Raw genomic sequence first — 19,278 nt, 5'->3', positions numbered from 1 at the left:
CCGCCGGTGCTTCATTATTTGTGTATGGGAAAAAGTGACACAGCGGTGGCGCAAGGAGCTTGTAAATCAGACCCTATTTCCTGTTTCTCTGGCTCTAAAGCAGGTTTGCTGACCTGGTTCTCTGGCTCTACAACAGCTCTGCTGACCTGGTTCTCTGGCTCTAAAGCAGCTCTGCTGACCTGGTTCTCTGGCTCTTCAGCGGCTCTGTTGACCTGGTTCTCTGGCTCTAAAGCAGCTCTGCTGACCTGGTTCTGTGGCTCTAGAGCAGCTCTGCTGACCTGGTTCTCTGGCTCTACAACAGCTCTGCTGACCTAGTTATCTGGCTCTAGAGCAGCTCTGCTGACCTGGTTTTCTGACTCTACAACGGCTCTGCTGACCTGGTTCTCTGGCTCTACAGCAGCGCTGCTGACCTGGTTCTATGGCTCTAGAACAGCTCTGCTGACCTGGTTCTCTGGCTCTAGGGCAGCTCTGTTGACCTGGTTCTCCGGCTCTAAAGCAGCTCTGCTGACCTGGTTTTCTTCTTCTAAAGCAGCTCTGCTGACCTGGTTTCTTTGGCTCTACAGCAGCTCTGCTGACCTGGTTCTCTGCCTCTAGAGCAGCTCTGCTGACCTGGTTCTTAGGCTCTAGAGCAGCTCTGCTGACCTGGTTCGCTGGCTCTAAAGCAGCTCTGCTGACCTGGTTCTCTCCCTCTAAAGCAGCTCTGCTGACATGGTTTCTCTGGCTCTACAGCAGCTCTGCTGACCTGGTTCTCTGGCACTAGATCAGCTCTGCTGACCTGGCTCTTAGGCTCTAGAGCAGCTCTGCTGACCTGGTTCTCTGGCTTTGAAGCAGATCTGTTGACCTGGTTCTCTGGCTCTAGAGCAGCTCTGCTGACCTGGTTCTCTGGCTCTAGAGCAGCTCTGCTCACCTGGTTCTCTGGCTCTACAACGGCTCTGCGTACCTGGTTCTTAAGCTCTAGAGCAGCTCTGCTGACCTGGTTCTCTGGCTTTGAAGCAGCTCTGCTGACCTGGCTCTGCTGACCTGGTTCTCTGGCTCTAGAGCAGCTCTGCTGACCTAGTTCTCTGGCTCTAGAGCAGCTCTGCTGACCTGGTTCTCTGGCTCTAGAGCAGCTTTGCTGACCTGGTCCTCTAGCTCTAGAGCAGCTCTGCTGACCTGGTTCTCTGGCTCTAGAGCAGCTCTGCTGACCTGGTTCTGTGGCTCTAGAGCAGCTCTACTGACCTGGTTCTCTGACTTTGAAGCAGATCTGCTGACCTGGTTCTCTGGCTCTAGAGCAGCTTTGCTGACCTGGTTCTCTGGCTCTAAAGCAGCTCTGCTGACCTGATTCTCTGGCTCTAGAGCAGCTCTGCTGACCTGGTTCTCTGGCTCTACAACAGCTCTGCTGACCTAGTTATCTGGCTCTAGAGCAGCTCTGCTGACCTGGTTTTCTGACTCTACAACGGCTCTGCTGACCTGGTTCTCTGGCTCTACAGCAGCGCTGCTGACCTGGTTCTATGGCTCTAGAACAGCTCTGCTGACCTGGTTCTCTGGCTCTAGGGCAGCTCTGTTGACCTGGTTCTCCGGCTCTAAAGCAGCTCTGCTGACCTGGTTTTCTTCTTCTAAAGCAGCTCTGCTGACCTGGTTTCTTTGGCTCTACAGCAGCTCTGCTGACCTGGTTCTCTGCCTCTAGAGCAGCTCTGCTGACCTGGTTCTTAGGCTCTAGAGCAGCTCTGCTGACCTGGTTCGCTGGCTCTAAAGCAGCTCTGCTGACCTGGTTCTCTCCCTCTAAAGCAGCTCTGCTGACATGGTTTCTCTGGCTCTACAGCAGCTCTGCTGACCTGGTTCTCTGGCACTAGATCAGCTCTGCTGACCTGGCTCTTAGGCTCTAGAGCAGCTCTGCTGACCTGGTTCTCTGGCTTTGAAGCAGATCTGTTGACCTGGTTCTCTGGCTCTAGAGCAGCTCTGCTGACCTGGTTCTCTGGCTCTAGAGCAGCTCTGCTCACCTGGTTCTCTGGCTCTACAACGGCTCTGCGTACCTGGTTCTTAAGCTCTAGAGCAGCTCTGCTGACCTGGTTCTCTGGCTTTGAAGCAGCTCTGCTGACCTGGCTCTGCTGACCTGGTTCTCTGGCTCTAGAGCAGCTCTGCTGACCTAGTTCTCTGGCTCTAGAGCAGCTCTGCTGACCTGGTTCTCTGGCTCTAGAGCAGCTTTGCTGACCTGGTCCTCTAGCTCTAGAGCAGCTCTGCTGACCTGGTTCTCTGGCTCTAGAGCAGCTCTGCTGACCTGGTTCTGTGGTTCTAGAGCAGCTCTACTGACCTGGTTCTCTGACTTTGAAGCAGATCTGCTGACCTGGTTCTCTGGCTCTAGAGCAGCTTTGCTGACCTGGTTCTCTGGCTCTAAAGCAGCTCTGCTGACCTGATTCTCTGGCTCTAGAGAAGCTCTGCTGACCTGGTTCTCTGGCTCTAAAGCAGCTCTGCTGACCTGGTTCTCTGGCTTTGAAGCAGCTCTGCTGACCTGGTTCTCTCTCTTAAAGCAGCTCTGCTGACCTGGTTCTCTGGCTCTAAAGCAGCTCTGCTGACCTGGTTCTCTGGCTCTAAAGCAGCTCTGCTGACCTGGTTCTATGGCTGTAGAGCAGCTCTGCTGACCTGGTTCTCTGCTCTACAACGAGTCTGCTGACCTGGTCCTCTGGCTTTGAAGCAGCTCTGCTGACATGATTCTCTGGCTCTAAAGCAGCTCTGCTGACCTAGTCCTTTGGCTCTAGAGCAGCTCTGCTGATCTGGTTCTCTGGCTCTAGGGCAGCTCTGTTGACCTGGTTTTCTTCTTCTAAAGCAGCTTTGCTGACCTGGTTTCTTTGGCTCTACAGCTGCTGACCTGGTTCTCTGCCTCTAGAGCAGCTCTGCTGACCTGGTTCTTAGGCTCTAGAGCAGCTCTGCTGACCTGGTTCTCTGGCTCTAAAGCAGCTCTGCTGACCTGGTTCTCTCTCTCTAAAGCAGCTCTGCTGACCTGGTTTCTCTGGCTCTACAGCAGCTCTGCTGACCTGGTTCTCTGGCACTAGATCAGCTCTGCTGACCCGGTTCTTAGGCTCTAGAGCAGCCCTGTTGACCTGGTTCTCTGGCTCTAGAGCAGCTCTGCTGACCTGGTTCTCTGGCTCTAGAGCAGCTCTGCTGACCTGGTTCTCTGGCTCTACAACAGCTCTGCTGACCTGGTTCTCTGGCTCTAGAGCAGCTCTGCTGACTTGGTTCTCTGGCTCTAGAGCAGGTCTGCTGACCTGGTTCTCTGGCTCTAGAGTAGCTCTGATGACCTGGTTTTTAAGCTCTAGAGCAGCTCTGCTCACCTGGTTCTCTGGCTTTGAAGCAGCTCTGCTTACCTGGCTCTGCTGACCTGGTTCTTTGGCTCTAGAGCAGCTCTGCTGACCTGGTTCTCTGGCTCTAGAGCAGCTCTGCTGACCTGGTTCTCTGGCTCTAGAGCAGCTCTGCTGACCTGGTTCTCTGGCTCTAGAGCAGCTCTGCTGACCTGGTTCTCTGGCTCTAGAGCAGCTCTGCTGACCTGGTCCTCTGGCTCTAGAGCAGCTCTGCTGACCTGGTCCTCTGACTCTAGAGCAGCTCTGCTGACCTGGTTCTCTGGCTCTAGAGCAGCTCTGCTGACCTGGTTCTCTGGCTCTAGAGCAGCTCTGCTGACCTGGTTCTTAGGCTCAAGAGCAGCTCTACTGACCTGGTTCTCTGGCTTTGAAACAGCTCTGCTGACCTGGTTCTCTGGCTCTAGAGCAGCTTTGCTGACCTGGTTCTCTGGCTCTAAAGCAGCTCTTCTGACCTGATTCTCTGGCTCTAGAGAAGCTCTGTTGACCTGGTTCTCTGGCTCTAAAGCAGCTCTGCTGACCTGGTTCTCTGGCTTTGAAGCAGCTCTGCTGACCTGGTTCTCTGGCTCTAGAGCAGCTTTGCTGACCTGGTTCTCTGGCTCTAAAGCAGCTCTGCTGACCTGATTCTCTGGCTCTAAAGCAGCTCTGCTGACCTGGTTCTCTAGCTTTGAAGCAGCTCTGCTGCCCTGATTTTCTGGCTCTAAAGCAGTTCTGCTGACCTGGTTCTCTCTCTTAAAGCAGCTCTGCTGGCCTGGTTCTCTGGCTCTGAAGTAGCTCTGCTGACCTGGATCTCTGGCTCTAGAGCAGCTCTGCTGACCTGGTTCTCTGGCTCTAGAGCAGCTCTGCTGACCTGGTTCTCTGGCTCTACAACGACTCTGCTGACCTGGTCCTCTGGCTTTGAAGCAGCTCTGCTGACCTAGTCCTTTGGCTCTAGAGCAGCTCTGCTGACCTGGTTCTCTGGCTCTAGAGCAGCTCTGCTGACCTGGTTCTCTGGCTCCAGAGCAGCTCTGCTGACCTGGTTCTCTGGCTCTAGAGCAGCTCTGCTGACCTGGTTCTTAGGCTCCAGAGCAGCTCTATTGACCTGGTTCTCTGGCTTTAAAGCAGCTCTGCTGACCTGGTTCTCTGGCTTTGAAGCAGCTCTGCTGACCTGGTTTTCTGGCTCTAGAGCAGCTTTGCTGACCTGGTTCTCTGGCTCTAAAGCAGCTCCGCTGACCTGATTCTCTGGCTCTAAAGCAGCTCTGCTGACCTGGTTCTCTAGCTTTGAAGCAGCTCTGCTGACCTGATTCTCTGGCTCTAGAGCAGCTCTGCTGACCTGGTTCTCTTTCTTAAAGCAGCTTTGCTGGCCTGGTTCTCTGGCTCTGAAGTAGCTCTGCTGACCTTGATCTCTGGCTCTAGAGCAGCTCTGCTGACCTGGTTCTCTGACTCTAGAGCAGCTCTGCTGACCTGGTTCTCTGGCTTTGAAGCAGCTCTGCTGACCTGGTTCTCTGGCTCTAGAGCAGCTCTGCTGACCTGGTTCTCTGGCTCTAAAGCTGCTCTGCTGACCTGGTTCTCTGGCTTTAGAGCAGCTTTGCTGTCCTGGTTCTCTGGCTCTAGAGCAGCTCTGCTGACCTAGTTCTCTGGCTTTGAAACAGCTCTGCTGACCTTGTTCTCTGGCTCTACAATGGTTCTGCTGACCTGGTTCTCTGGCTTTAAAGCAGATCTGCTGACCTAGTTCTCTGGCTCTAGAGCAGCTCTTCTGACCTGGTTCTTTGGCTTTGAAGCAGCTCTGCTGACCTGGTTCTCTGGCTCTACAATGGCTCTGCTGACCTGGTTGCGACAGATATAGTGTTGATTCTGAAAAAAAGTTACCCAGGAGTAAATTTCTGACATTTTGGAATTGGCAGAGGATTGTAGGCGTACTGCCAGGAAACTATAATGACAATCACACTTTCGTGAGGCCAGTTGTGGAATTTTTTGTAAATCTCAACGTTCTCACATGCGTATATGGGTATTTTTGGAAACACTTATAGGTAACGTACATTTATGCATGCGCAAATCCTTCTCAATTACAGAAACCCATTCCCCTGCATCGCAAACAATTTTGGGTGAGTCTGTTCTCAGTTTCCACCCGCCTTAAAGACGTACTCCTGCCCGGACAATATTACATTTTGGACCGTGTCACAGGAGGGAACAGATTGCAAGAACACCCACAAACATGCAAGCTTGGCGGGGAGAAACTTGCAGTCCCAGAGCATTCCCACCACGTAACGTCCGCGCCCCGCCCCTTGGTCGCACAATACATGGAAGTAAATCTCTTTACTAGTGTTATAAATCTACACTCCGATTCCTACGCCTGGATTAACCTCCATAGAAGAGCCAGGTGTGTTCACCTTCGTAATGGTTTGAAGAACCGAACCCATAATGTTTCACTTCGGGACTGCACTACAAGATTCCAGCTCTAATCCCAGCTTCACTATTACACAGATAAGGTACGTGATCCTGGCCAAACCACTATCTTCCCTTTCCATAATTCTTTCAAAAAAATAGGGTCTGCTTAGAAACAAGGCAGCCCTCAAAGTAAATGCCCATATTAGCTTGACATGTTGAAACACGCGTTTACCACTGAAAACAGGGCACTTTTAAAAATAAAACTACTATATCCTGTTTAAACTAGTCCCAGACACCGGACATAACCTACGTGAGACTCCGGGCACAAGAGGTTGCAGGGTTCAGCTTACAGCACACCCACCATTAGGCACCATGAGCCAGCCCTACGTGGGGACTGGAAATATGCACGCGTACGGAGTGCACATCTCCTGTCCGTACGCGTGCACATCCTGTCCCCCTGGGCAGAGAAACCAACAACAATAGGTCTCGCCAAGGTGTGTAGCGCATCCGCTGCGTCGCTAGGCGAGACCTAAAAAGAATATCCAAAGTCTAGATTTTCTATACCTAGCTCCACATATATGTACCTACACAGAGCATATATTTTCAAGGTCAGTAGATGGGGGCTTAAGAATAGTAAATCTATGCTTCTCTATGTGCACTTAACCTTTCAATATTTTGTCCCTAGATAGTCTGTCCTCGATATTCTTGTACCCTGATATTCTGTGGGTCGATATACAAGAGTACAGTCCATTTTAGGAGTTGGTAAAACTTTACCGACTACTAATATGGGATTGGTACATAAGAAAAAACCCAGAGACAGAAGTCTGGTAGAACAAAAGTATGGTTTTCCAGCAACCAGACAGTGGAAACACAATTCATTGCATCCTGTTTCCCTCCCTTCCAAGTTTGCTGCCAGTGTTATTTGTAAAACCCAGAGACAGAAGCCTAGTAGGAGAAAGCAGAGTTCATCAGCAACCAGACAGAAGTAAAGAAGAATTGTTTTGGCATCCTGTTTTCTGCCTTTCAAGTGTGCCCCACTGTGCTATATGTAAACCCAGCATACTTGTCAAGCAGGCTTTGACACTTTAGCAGGATTTGACACTGTAATGTCAAAAAGGATGCGCACAGCCACCAGCCGACATATTTTGAGTTGTTCAGATGAGGCATCTCTGCTTATTCAGGTCAGCTTATTGTTTGCGCCTGGGAAGCTTTTTAAACATTTCAGCAACTCAAAGGCTAATCACCGGATGGGGGAAGTTGGGGAGTAAATGCAAATTAGACTCCAGGAACTTTATACAGAGAAAAGGTAACTTTCTAAAAGTTATGTTTCCTTACTATTTATAAAACATCTAACTTTGACACTTGAAATATATTTTTAATAACTATTAAAATAGTTGTTTAATTATTTAGCTAGTCCCATTCCCAAGATACACAAGTAGAATTTGAATCTGTTCTCTGGATTTCTACATAGGACAGCTAGACCTACCACAGTGAAAAATAGCTTTTGGCTGCTGGTCACTGCAAGGACATGTTAACATTAAACTTCTATATGTCCTTCTTTTAAATACCATAAATTGCAAAGATTATTGGTTGCGGTGGTTTAAAACATCATACACCCTCAATGAAAGCATCCGGTAAAAGTATCTAAACATCTGTATAAAAAGTAATCGCTCTCCAATAAGGTGCTCACATGGTATCCTTACACTCTTCTACCAGTACAGTGTATTTTATTTGTGAACTGGAAAATCTACAAAGTCAAATTCTGACTGTTGATACCAAAGCACATGCCAAAATACTGTGTAAATAGTTATATTGATCCATCTCTCTTCAGTGAATTTACAAACTGGACGAGTGTTTATTGAGAACAAAGCATACAAAGTCCCAAAATTCTTAGTTCATGGTTCATGGATTGTGTTTCAATAGTCTCACAAATCTTGCTGAACACCCAAGTCTTAAGTTATGGCAGTCGACGCACATTTAGTCTACATACAACTTTTTCAAGGCTGGGCATGAGTAAATAGTTAACTTATGGCACAAGTTATAGTTACTTAAGATAAATATAATTGGTGAATTTACATGTTTTTCAGAGTTTAAAATGTTTTTTTGTTACTGAACATTTCACCTAACTATAACATTACTTTAACCTTTGTTTTCATTCTAGTGAATTTCTAGAGTTTTTATTAACTTAAAGTAATATTTTGCCATTGCTAAATCCGACCCATGCATGCAGCTGACCCCACACTGCACATAGCCTTCCGCCGTACAAAGTGGGGGGTTGGCCACAAGGCCTGATCTCTGGCCAGGCCCTGTGGCCAAGCCCCATAGGCACCCAACCTCATGGTGCGCAGGGCCTTCAGTCGTGCGCGGCGGGGTGTTGGCCAGGCCCTGCAACCAACCTGCCGCATGCAGCCAATTAGACGCTGTTCACAGCGTTTGGGTGTGAGCAGCAGGGAGTTGACACAAGCCTGTGGCCAACCGCACAAAAGGCAGCCAAACCCACGCCACGTAGAGCGTTCATCTGTGCATGGCAGAGTGTTGGCCACAGGGCCTGCAGCCATCCGCCCACATGTAGCCAACCCCATGCTGTACACGGCCTTCAGCAGTCTGTGGTGGGGGGGTCGAGCCTTTGTCACACAGGGTAGGATTTGCCTTTTTGTCCCAGGGACCCCATCCCCTGGAGCTGAAATACAATTAAACAGGGGAGGGGGCATGCAGACCCCCTTTGCTGAGCCTTCTTGGGCCCCCGAGACCCCATACCCCAAAGGCAAAATGTAGTACAAAAAAGTGGAGTGGGGCCGTGTGGCCCCCTCCCTGAGGCTAATTAGGCCCAGGGGACCCAACTCCCCAAGAATAAAATATAAATAATAGGGGAGGAGGGCAGTGTGGCCCCCATCATGAGTCTTATTAGGCCCCGGGTACCCCATCCCCGGCAGCCATTTCTCTTAAAGAAAGGGTATTAGATCGAGCGCCCCCTCACTTCCTGAGCCTGTTTTGGCCCTGGGGACCACATCACCCCGGCCAGCAGTATTTTAAGATGGGTGCCCTGGAACCCACCCGGGCACCCATTATACATAAGGTTGGGGGCTGTGGGTGAGCCCCAGGGCCCCTGCAGCCGCATGCTGCAGTCGCCAACAGGGAGCAGCTGTTTATGATACTCTCTCTGGGTAGGAGCAATATCTTGATCTGTTTCAGAACTCAAACCTGTTCCCAGGCTGCTGGAGCATTTTTCAGCTCCTACCCACAGGGAGCAGCTTTGTGTTTGATCCCCTTGGAAGGAGTTCGAGAAATGTTCCCGCCAGGTGAGAGAAACTACAAGTTTCCCTGCCTGCATTGGTGTGGGCAGGGAAACTGCTGTGTCCCGGGGAGCAGTGAGTCAGCCCCAGGGGATAGGTCCCTGACAAGGCTCAGGGAGGGGTACCACGCGGTCTCCCTCCCTTCTCATTCAGTAACTGCACTGGGGTTTGCAGTCCCCAGGGCCTCTTTAAGACTCAGGGAGGGGATGCCACGCAGTCTCCTCCCATAAAGTGTATTTTCGGCCCTGTGGATGGGGTCAAATACGGTTTGGGGAGGGGAGCCGCGTGCCTCCCTCCCCAAATGTATTACATTGAGCCCCAATCTAATGGGGATCGGATCCCAGTGGCGAAAAGCGGCCGAGGGATGGTGGCCCTGTGCCCCCTCCCTTTAAAAGATACTTCAGGCCTCAGGGGCTGAGGTGTCTGGGGCCAAAACTGGCCTAGGGATGGGGGCCACTTCTCCCTCTCCCATTAAAACGTACTTCAGACCTTGGTGATGGTATCCGGGGCTGAAAATGGCGTCAATATACCCACCGGTGGAGTTAACTGTGAATATTTTGGTGTTTGATATTTAGTCCTCGATATTGTAGTAAATCACCACTTGTTATTCTGAACCCACACCATCAGACTTAATTGTTTGTATACAATATTTAATACGAACCCTTAATCACCAGCTCCTAATACAGTCCTAATGAAAGCCATGAAGTAGGTACTTGGCCAGGTCCTGCACCCAATGCCGCTTTTGAGAGAACCCAGTGAGCAGGAGCTTCGACCATATATAGTGGGTTTAGGGGTAAGGCATGGCCTTTGGCCAGGCCCTGAACCCTGCCTCTATGCCCACCAAACCGCAATGGGCCATGCACAGGAGACTAGAAAGCAGGCCACAGAAAAGACCCTGCCCCTAGCTCCTGAGTCCATGAAACCTAATGCATATGGCCTTTGACCATGCAGAGTTGGGAATGGGCAGAGGGCATAGTCATTGGCCAGGAAATGCAAGGAGCCACTGTGCCTTCAGAACTACTTGTGCACAGCATTCAACGAGGTCTTATGCTCAGCATCCGTATGCACAGAATCCACCATGCACAGCATTTGCCCATGTGCATTGAAATTAGCGTGTGACCTATGGCCACATCCTACACCTAGGACCTGAATTAGAGTTTGTCAGGCTTGGCAAACATGGCGAGCCCATCCCTCAAACTCATGGTTCCCTCATTATATTTAGAGTCAGTGGCACCACCCTGTTCCCGATGGTGGGAATATTTGAGCAACAGAACCTCAGACCCCGCCAGACTTGGAACAGGTGTTTCGCTGCAAATGTTTCGTGTTCATGACTGTCAGGGATAGACAAGCAATAAAAGAAATTACCCCATGCATTGTTGGAAGCTCCCAGCATGTCAAGGCCATTTAATTTATGTTTTTAATAACAAACTACTGATTTGGAGTTTGCGTTTGAAGAACAAAAATGTTGCTCATTGGCACAATAAGCATGGTGCCCGCTCGGTAAAGTCACAGTGCATCCATTGTATCCACTGCAAAGGTGGCTGTTCTGAAGGCACAAAGATCCCCACCCACCAGATGGAGATTTCTAAGTATAGTGTACTGTGTTTTGCCAGAAGAGTTCACTCCTCCATGGAACAGTAGATTGAACACCCTACACTAAATCACAGCCCTAGTTTCTATGCTCCCTGTGCCTTCTGGACATGGCCATGGCTGCGCACATAGGGTTCTAGGGGCAGAGCATGGATTTTCATTAAAGAATTTAAGTCAAAGATGTTTATTTTCATAGGTTAGGTAATCCAGCCGTTTTTTGATATTGGGTTGCAGTTAGCACAATGCTGTTAAACTTACAGTGATATCATACAGCAAGAAAATTTTGAAACAACAATGTAGATAAAAAACACAGGGACAACAACACACTTCATTCTTGGCGGGCTCTAGGAGCTTCTGAGAGCTATCTAGCAACATCAAAATGTATTGTAGCATTTTTCTGACTTTGTAAGTACAGCTAACAATTGTCTGTGTTACTGCAGACAGGAGCAAAACAGTGCAGTAACGTGCTGTATCCAGGATACATGTTGGTTCACCATCAAGGCTGTGGTGCAGCGGGCTGACCGAAGAGACTGCTTTGCACTACCACAGTAACACTTGTAACGCCCTCTTCTCTTCCGTCCCACACAGCGACATGCATCAGTGGTCCCAGGCATTATTTAATGAACATCATTGACCATATACAATATGAGAGTACACCAGACATTAGTAAACATCAAGGGGCTAGGCAAGCATCAATGGACCCAGGTAGCAAAGAAACATCCATGACCCTATGCAGTTAGCAATGCCAAGGACTCCTGGCAGTATTGATATCAATGTCCTATTGCAGTAATGTAGTTTGCAGGGATTAGATTTATTATGCATACTCCCAGATAAGCTAAATTATGGAAATTGTTGGACTTTTGATGAAGTTCGATTTACTATATTCATCTTCATTCTAAGAAACAACTTGGGAAGTGTTGTGCTCTAGAAGTGTTAGATTTACTATTTCTACTTTAACCTAAGAAGCAGTACGTAAAGAGTTGGACTTTGGAGTGGTTGGATTTACTATTCTCACTCCAAGATCAGCAAAAGAAGTGAAAGTGTTGGAGTTAGGAAAAGTTGGATATTCTAGTCCAATTCCTAATATTTTTGTTTTAAAAAGAAATTTAGATACCTAACAACATAACAAGATGTCCGCCCAGTGAGGAGCTCCGGCCGGGAGCTCTCAGTCAGTGATTGCCATCCTGGCCTTAAAACCCCCTTTTTCACCTCAATTTTCTCCCCATCCTGACAGTGGACATTGAGATGACTTGGCCGATGCCCGGTGGAGCCGCTTGGTTCGGCTAAAGAGGAGTCTAGCCCGGGTTTCTCCCAGCCGGACATCGGGGCATGGCTTACCTCATTCCGTTGATGCTGCTTCTCTTTCTGCCTATTACGCCTCCCTCGGAACCAATCGTCCTCCTAATGACTGTCCAGCCTCGGCTCAGTTCTGGATCCTTCGGAGGGCTCTGGATGCCGTCGGATTGCTCTGGGGCGTGACTCAAATTGTCCAGGACATCGAGACGACTTGGCCGATGCCCAGTGGAGCCTCTCGGTTCGGCTATCAAGGAGTCCGGCCCTGGGTCTCCCGCGGCCGTCACCTACCCAGCTGGACATCGGGGCATGTCATCCCTCGTCCCGCCACAGCTTCTGCTGTTCTCTCCCTCGGCTCCCTTTCTCTGAGTGAGTCGCTGCTGATGGCCGATGATGGGGCCAGCCATGGCGCAGCTCTGTGTTCAACAGCTGCCTGCCAGTCCTTGCTGCTGCCTCGCTGCCTTCCTATGCTGGCTGCCCATCTGGATGTGCTTGAGAGACCTTTTCCAGGTATGGGGGTGCGGGAGCCATGACCGTCGGATTGCCTTTACCGATGCCCAGTGGTCCCGAACCTGCATACCACTTGTCCCTTCACCAGCCTTTGCGACCGGTGAATCCTTTTCCAGGTTTGAAGGGCCGGCGGATTGCCTTTATCGATGCCCCAGTGGTCACCCACTTTTGCTTTTGGAACTGCGTCCGCCCCTTTGACTTTGACTTTTTTTGCACTTTTATCCTGCTCCTTGGCTTCACATCTATGGACTGGTTGACTCTTTGAATTTTGCTCTACCCGCTATTTTGTTGCCGGCCACCGTCGACTCCCAGGACCCTGACCCACCATCTTGTTTTGACCTCTGTCCTTTCCCCCTTGCTGCCATTCTCCCCCTGACGATCCTCTATCGTTTTTCTCCCGCCTTCTAGTAATTGAATGTTTTCTCTTTTCGCCCGACTGCCTTTACTCCCTCCCCCACAGATTCCCTTCCCCCCACCTATTCTTTTACTCATATTCCTGTCCGCCTTTCCTTCTCTGCCTCTTATGATTTGTCTTACTTTGACATTTCTGTGAAAAATGTTTAATTTATTATTTGTGTAACGCGTTGTTGTTCTTGAAATAAAAATAAGATTATGATAACATATTGCTTATAAATAAATGCGATAAATGTAATGGAAAATATAACAATATAAAATAATTTAACAAACAACTAAAATAAATAGTTTTAAAATAAATACACTTCCCTCTCTGCTACACAAGGAAATCCATCACCCAAAAAATGAATAAATAAATAAACCACTATGAACATTAAAATACTAATTAAATGACACAAATAACATTAAAATAATAAATATAAAATGAATTTTACCATTTGTTAAATAATATACTTATTAAAACATTACTAATTAAAATACAACAAACGATATGCATAAAAAATAATCTGTCTAATAATGGACATAATTATTTACCAATCAAATGTTTAATTAAAATAATAAAATTACTATGTTGAAAAATTGATAATTTAAATGGCTTCCTAGCTTATTCTCCTACAAGCCCAACAATGCCCTACTACATTGTAAATTAATAATGTAACTATGGAAAAATAAAATTACACAGTAAAAATCACCTCTACTTTTTATAATAATAACTAGATTCAATATACATGCAATATGGGAGAGAGGGATAAAGACAAAGGATTGCCATTCCCTCCAAGACCATCCCATGTTTCTAAAATGGGGTGATATCCTACAGGATTTGCTCCCTATCTAGTGAGCAGGCTGGGGGGTTAAAAGGTATGTTTAGTGGGCATGCAAAGGGATTCCTCCTTGGGCACACAGCTAGCCTTGGAGGGATTTACAGGTGCAGAGGTTGGGCATCAACAGAGGTTATCATGTGCTCCGAGACATTGGTCATGCTGGGAGCATTATTAACAATCCACTTCCAATCCCAGTACCTGCTTCCCCTACAATCACTTAATGATTGTACCTTTGTCTTAGATCCTCAACTGCGTTCAGCCACTTTCACCTAGATTTGCATGATGCACAGCCTAATATAGAAAGATGCATACTTACTCATACTTTGCCATATTAAGAAAGGTAAATTCATTAATATATACCTGTTTTTCGCCTGCCAAGAATTCCCAAAGGGACTCACAAGCATAAACCTATTTAGATTTTACCACAAATGCAGAGTTATTTGCACCCAATAACGGAGTGGGAAAATGTGTATTCCAAGATACGGTTAACCTTGGAAGCTTGTATAAACCCACTAATAAGTACATAGGTGGCCATTCACAAACCCATCTCATTCACCTTTCCACCCTGGAAAGTCTTCGATTTTTACTCCAGCTAAGGGCTGGCGTAAATGCCTTTATGGAGTACAAAGGCAAATGGATCACCCCCATATATGCTGGAGGTGTAGGAGAAGGGGTTTCTCCAAGGGCAAAAATACTTTCCCTGCAGAGAAGAAAATAATTCTGTTTTCCACTAAGGTCACATCATCTGCTCAGGAATCCCTATGGAAAGCTGCTCCTGGCACAGCTTTCAATGCAGGATTCTGTGAATATTTGTGAATCGCAAAAAGCAGTAAATGTACACTCTTAACTACTTTCTATGCGAATCAGACTCAATGTGTTCCTGTAACGTGAAGTGTTTTAAAAGGGCATCTTTTAGAGACAGTAGAAATTGCTTGGGGGCTCATGTACAAAACAAGTTAACAGCCACAAAGACTGTGATTTACAAAATCACAGGGTTTGCATCCACAAAATGACTTTTTGTTATGTATTGAACCTATTTTATGATTCAGTAAGATGTTACCAAGTAGCAAAGTGGATTCGGAAACCCATAATAAATCACTATTTGGAAGAGGCGTGTTGAGGGAGTCCTTCCAAATAGTGATTCGTTAAGGTATGTATCAATGTTTTGCAACCAAATTCCGTTGAAATTTTACAGACTGCTCAGAGGAGGTAGAAGCACATTTGCAAATGGGATGGGAAGAGACCCTTCCCCTTGTGAATGTTTTAAAAAAAGTTTCTTAGGGAGTAGGCAGCACAGCCCACTCTCAAACAAATAAAAACAAGTGTCTGTTTTTTAAATGCAGCCCTGTTTCCTTAAAGGAAAATAGGCTGCACTTTTTTTTAAAGTTGACCTTATTTAAAATACGATCATAGAAATGGTGATCTGCTCACCCTAGCAGATCCCCGTCCCTGTGAAGGCGTTCAATCGTAGTGAGACACAATTTGAGACCTATCTAATGACTATTGGTGAGGTAGGTCGGATTACGATGATTCATAATTTTTTTGACATGCATATTATTCCATTCCATTTGCAAATGGATATTTTGTACATCAGGGCCTCAGTTCTTTACTGGAAATGCTTTGGATGAGGTTGAGGTATTTATCAACCCTGGTTAATGCCGGCACTGCAGGTGAATTATTTCTAGGGCTCAATAAACACCTTCGACTCTTTATTCTCATTTGGAAATGGGACATAACATGAGGAATTTAGGACCAATCCAACCAAATTCTGCATGTCTGTATGATTAACAGGCGTTTTTATACTGGTAAATTTCAGCATGTTTGACTTGCTGAAACTGAACTGGGGAAACTGCAGGGGTGCAGTATTTATTTCATCCATGTAATCGCCCCATAGTGAGAACTCTGAAGAGTTAGGAATGCAGGCAGCAGTCTGCATAGGAATTAGGCAAGTGCAAAATTAACGTAATATCCTTTTGCATGTTGACGCGAAATTTCTGTAAATTATGTGAAATGCTAATCTGGCATATTTTATTGTATTTTTGCACAAAGTGCATCCTCATGTAAATTTGGGTTGTAATGATCTACCTTAAAAAATAGCTTAAAGAAACACCACAAGTGCAGCGTGCACTCTTTGTCCGTTCTCATTGTTCCCGTGCTCCCACAATACGATTTTTGCCTGAATGAACTCCAGTTACGCCAAGGTGACAGTGTAATATGGAAAATAATTGAAAATTCACCCTGGCCTAGTAGGAATCAGAATTTTGGCCGATACTGGTAATCAGGACTCATCCAAGCAGTTGGTTCAAGAGCCTTTTTGATGGCTCTTCTCACATGCATTGGGGTGCAAGCTATTTCTAAAGATACATCACATGAATTTGTGTACAGAACCTGCAGGAGAGAGTATTATTTTGGATCTTTCCTTAATTTCACTATTATGCCTTTGCCCTAAGAGCAAACTGTGATGTGGTTTGTAGGGAAAATGTAACATAGATGCATTAAACTTGCTTTGTTTACATATAAGTGGCGACTTTGGACATTGTTTGCTAAATCGTAGGTAAAGATCTCAGTGAAAATGTAACCTCAACCACAAAATATTTTTACAAAGATATGTGTTCTGTTAAGATAATTTATAAAGCGCCTGAATACCCAAGGGTGTCTTGGCGCTGAACAAAAATGCCTGCTCTGTAAATGAAATGTCTGGTCTGTTTCCCACACGCGATTAGGGCTAGAAAGTATCCCTATAAACTTACTTTCATTTTAAATGCATTTATTCGTGTAAAAGTCAGAATTCACCAATTCAAAGGTTAAATGTTTTAATGGTTGAGATATACTTTTAAGCACTATTCCATGGTCAGCATTGAAAATCTTCAATTTGGTATCTTCGCAAGTAATTGCCTTTTTTTAATTGTCCTTCACAATGATAATTGAGCTTTATTAAACGTGTTGCTTTTTCTTCCTCAGTGGGTCCGCCCTTTGGAAGTGTGATGTATGAATTTGTCGGGAAAGCCTCACCTTTCCTGATTCTGGCAGCTTTGGCGCTGATAGATGGAGGTAAGTGAGGACTAAACACCTGTGTGGGTTGAGCGGTCTGGGCAGCCCATCAGTGCCATGATACTTAAAGGTTTGGCTAGAGATGTAGGACTTCATATAGAGGTCGACTCTGGGCTGCCAAAAATAGGCCCCACCTTCAGACGCCATTTTAGCAGGGGGGCGGGGCGGGGGGGCTCGCAGTGAACTTGGTTCTGATGGCAGGGACTCCACTGTTCCAAATACAGCAGTCCTCTCACCCCTCACCAAGAAAGGGGCATTACAAATTGTAATTGAGGAGGCATCCACCGATTTTATAGTAGTTGTAGTGTAACCGCCCAACTGAGACCCTTAGAACTCAGATTCAAAGGAGTTAGACCAGGGGTGTTCAGCGACCCTCCATGCAGACCATGTTCTAGCAATAAATTCAGGAATTAAATAAGCATTGGCTTGAAATTCAAATATAGATATCATTATAAGCTATTCCGTTACTTGCATTCTTCCAGATATTATCTCGCAATTATTTTAATTAACACTATCATTATCTTTTGTCATTGTGTATAGTTCTTATTTGTTGATTTTATTTTTGACACGAAGAAACGGGGGTATGAACTAAGTGTGTATTATTGGACTGTACAGTACTGTTCCTGTTCCATATTGTGACCCCAATGCACAGGAGATTTCGAGATTACTGTACCTAAGAAACCAAGCATTGGCAAAGCCAACAGGTCGGGTTTTTTTAACATGCTAATGCAGGCTGTGTTAGCACATTAGAGCAAGTCCCACGGGAAGGAACCAGTAGGAGCAGATAGCGAGGGCCATAGCTGTAAAGTATTCTCTCATCCAGTTCAATGCGAACACTTTTGAGGAGAAAGAAAGATACACCCTTACAACCAATAGCATTAGGGGAAAGATGAACAAACTCCACTGGACAGCGCCAAGTACTGATTGACAAAGTCTCAAACCAATGGCTGGTAGAGGCTCACCTTTGATAAAAGCCAGTGCTTGGAAAGGGCGGAACTAAAGTCCACTCTAGGTATATTATTAGCAATAGGTCGGTTTGAGAGGTGCGCTACCAAAACCCGGACCTAACTGCTCATCACTAACATCTAGCCTTTGAGAGTCATTCGACACACGTCACTCCACAGGTGTGCAGCGTTCTGTTCCTGTACCCACTGGTAGTTCTCATACTTCCCACTAGAAGCTCTATTCATATTTAGCAGAGATTCTATCCAAAAATGAATTTTTGTAAACCTTGTCAATGATCGTTTCATTTTTATTCAGCAAGGGATCTGTAATCAGGTTCCAAAACTATTGTTGTCTTTATTTATATTTGCAGTGATTTGCCGACTGCTCACTAATTATTCCTCTAAAATCTAGGGGAGAAACATTTTTCTGGAGCCATGACATGGTCTTGAGGAAATGTTGCAGCAATATGGAGCTGAATGGGGCTTGGACGGTGATGGGCTTAACAAACAGCTGCGGTAGGGGGCAGAGGACGCATCAGACACAGGATGTCATGGCAAGTGCAAAGGAAGAGAAACGTAGACATCATTTCCATTGGTTGAAAAGATGGGGAGGGACATAGGGGATGAAAAACTGTTGTAGGTGGAGAGAATAGGGTAAGGAAACCGACATGACCAGGATGTGGTGTGTGAGCTTTGCAGCATGAGTATCTCTTGTCCAGTGGTCGGGGTGTTGGCCGTGTTGTTGCTCAGCCCTTCGTGAGCTGTTTTACAATGAAGAAACACCACTTGTCCATGAACTAGAGTGAGTATCTGTTCTGCAGGCAGGCATTGCCCGTTTACTTCTTAAACTCGACACAAGCTGGTTCTCGTTTGTGTTTTTTCTGCAGCGCTCCAGCTGTTCATCCTCCAGCCCTCCAGAGTCCAGCCAGAGGTAAGTGGCAAAACTCGAAGCCATGTTTCTTGCGCCAAGAGGAGCCTCGCCGGGCCTCATGTCTGCTTGTATCTTACAGAGTCAGACAGGCACTCCGCTGCTGTCGCTGATGAAGGACCCCTACATCCTCATTGCAGCTGGTACGTAGCCTTTTACTTCTCCAGCCTGACTTCATTGTGAAAGACGATGGCGACTGCGTTGGAACATCTTGGGCTGGTGGGTGTTTGAAGGTCACTAGGGAGCACCCATCATGGGTACTATCATCCCATCCATCGCTTCCCTGACAATGGCCCTAATGCACAGCTGTCATCATTAGCTAATACCATGCCCATTCAATCACGGGCCTCTCTGCTGTGGTTTCCAGTTAGTGTTTCAGCTGATTCTTCCCTGCCTCTCATTTTCAGTGGTATCATTGGTGATGCAGGAATATCACACTCTGTCTCCGTTCTCTACGGGTATGACTCATGTGCTGCCTACTGAAAACAGATAATATAAACCTTAGCATCTCAATCAGATAACAATGCGCAAAATTTACACTACCCCCAACTCCTTCACGCTCTCTGCAAAACCTGCACTTTACACTCCTCCTCTTATCTTATGTAGATTTTCCCATTTGCCCAGGCACCTTCACCATAACATAATTATAGCAAATATAGTGGGGGTTCCATGTCCCACCATCTAAGTATCTCAGCTCTCAACATGCACACTCCATCCACTGCAGGGAAGAGATGCTTC

At 46.7% G+C, this 19,278-nt stretch overlaps 1 protein-coding gene across 2 annotated transcripts in view; it reads left to right on the top strand.

Annotated features, from left to right (window-relative positions):
- SLC18A2 (solute carrier family 18 member A2) overlaps nucleotides 1-19,278 on the top strand; it is a 379,609-nt gene that overhangs the window by 283,015 nt on the left and 77,316 nt on the right. For both annotated transcript variants that reach the window (XM_085603098.1, XM_085603106.1), the window contains 3 exons: nucleotides 16,579-16,668; nucleotides 18,500-18,543; nucleotides 18,623-18,683. In XM_085603098.1, coding sequence (XP_085459224.1) covers nucleotides 16,579-16,668; nucleotides 18,500-18,543; nucleotides 18,623-18,683 — 195 coding nt within the window. The remainder of the gene's footprint in view (nucleotides 1-16,578; nucleotides 16,669-18,499; nucleotides 18,544-18,622; nucleotides 18,684-19,278) is intronic.

The sequence above is a fragment of the Triturus cristatus genome, chromosome 1_2 (assembly GCF_964204655.1).
Source record: "Triturus cristatus chromosome 1_2, aTriCri1.1, whole genome shotgun sequence".
NCBI lineage: Eukaryota > Metazoa > Chordata > Amphibia > Caudata > Salamandridae > Triturus > Triturus cristatus.
The sequence above is the reverse complement of the archived record's forward strand: the minus strand, read 5'-3'. Positions and strand labels throughout refer to the sequence as shown.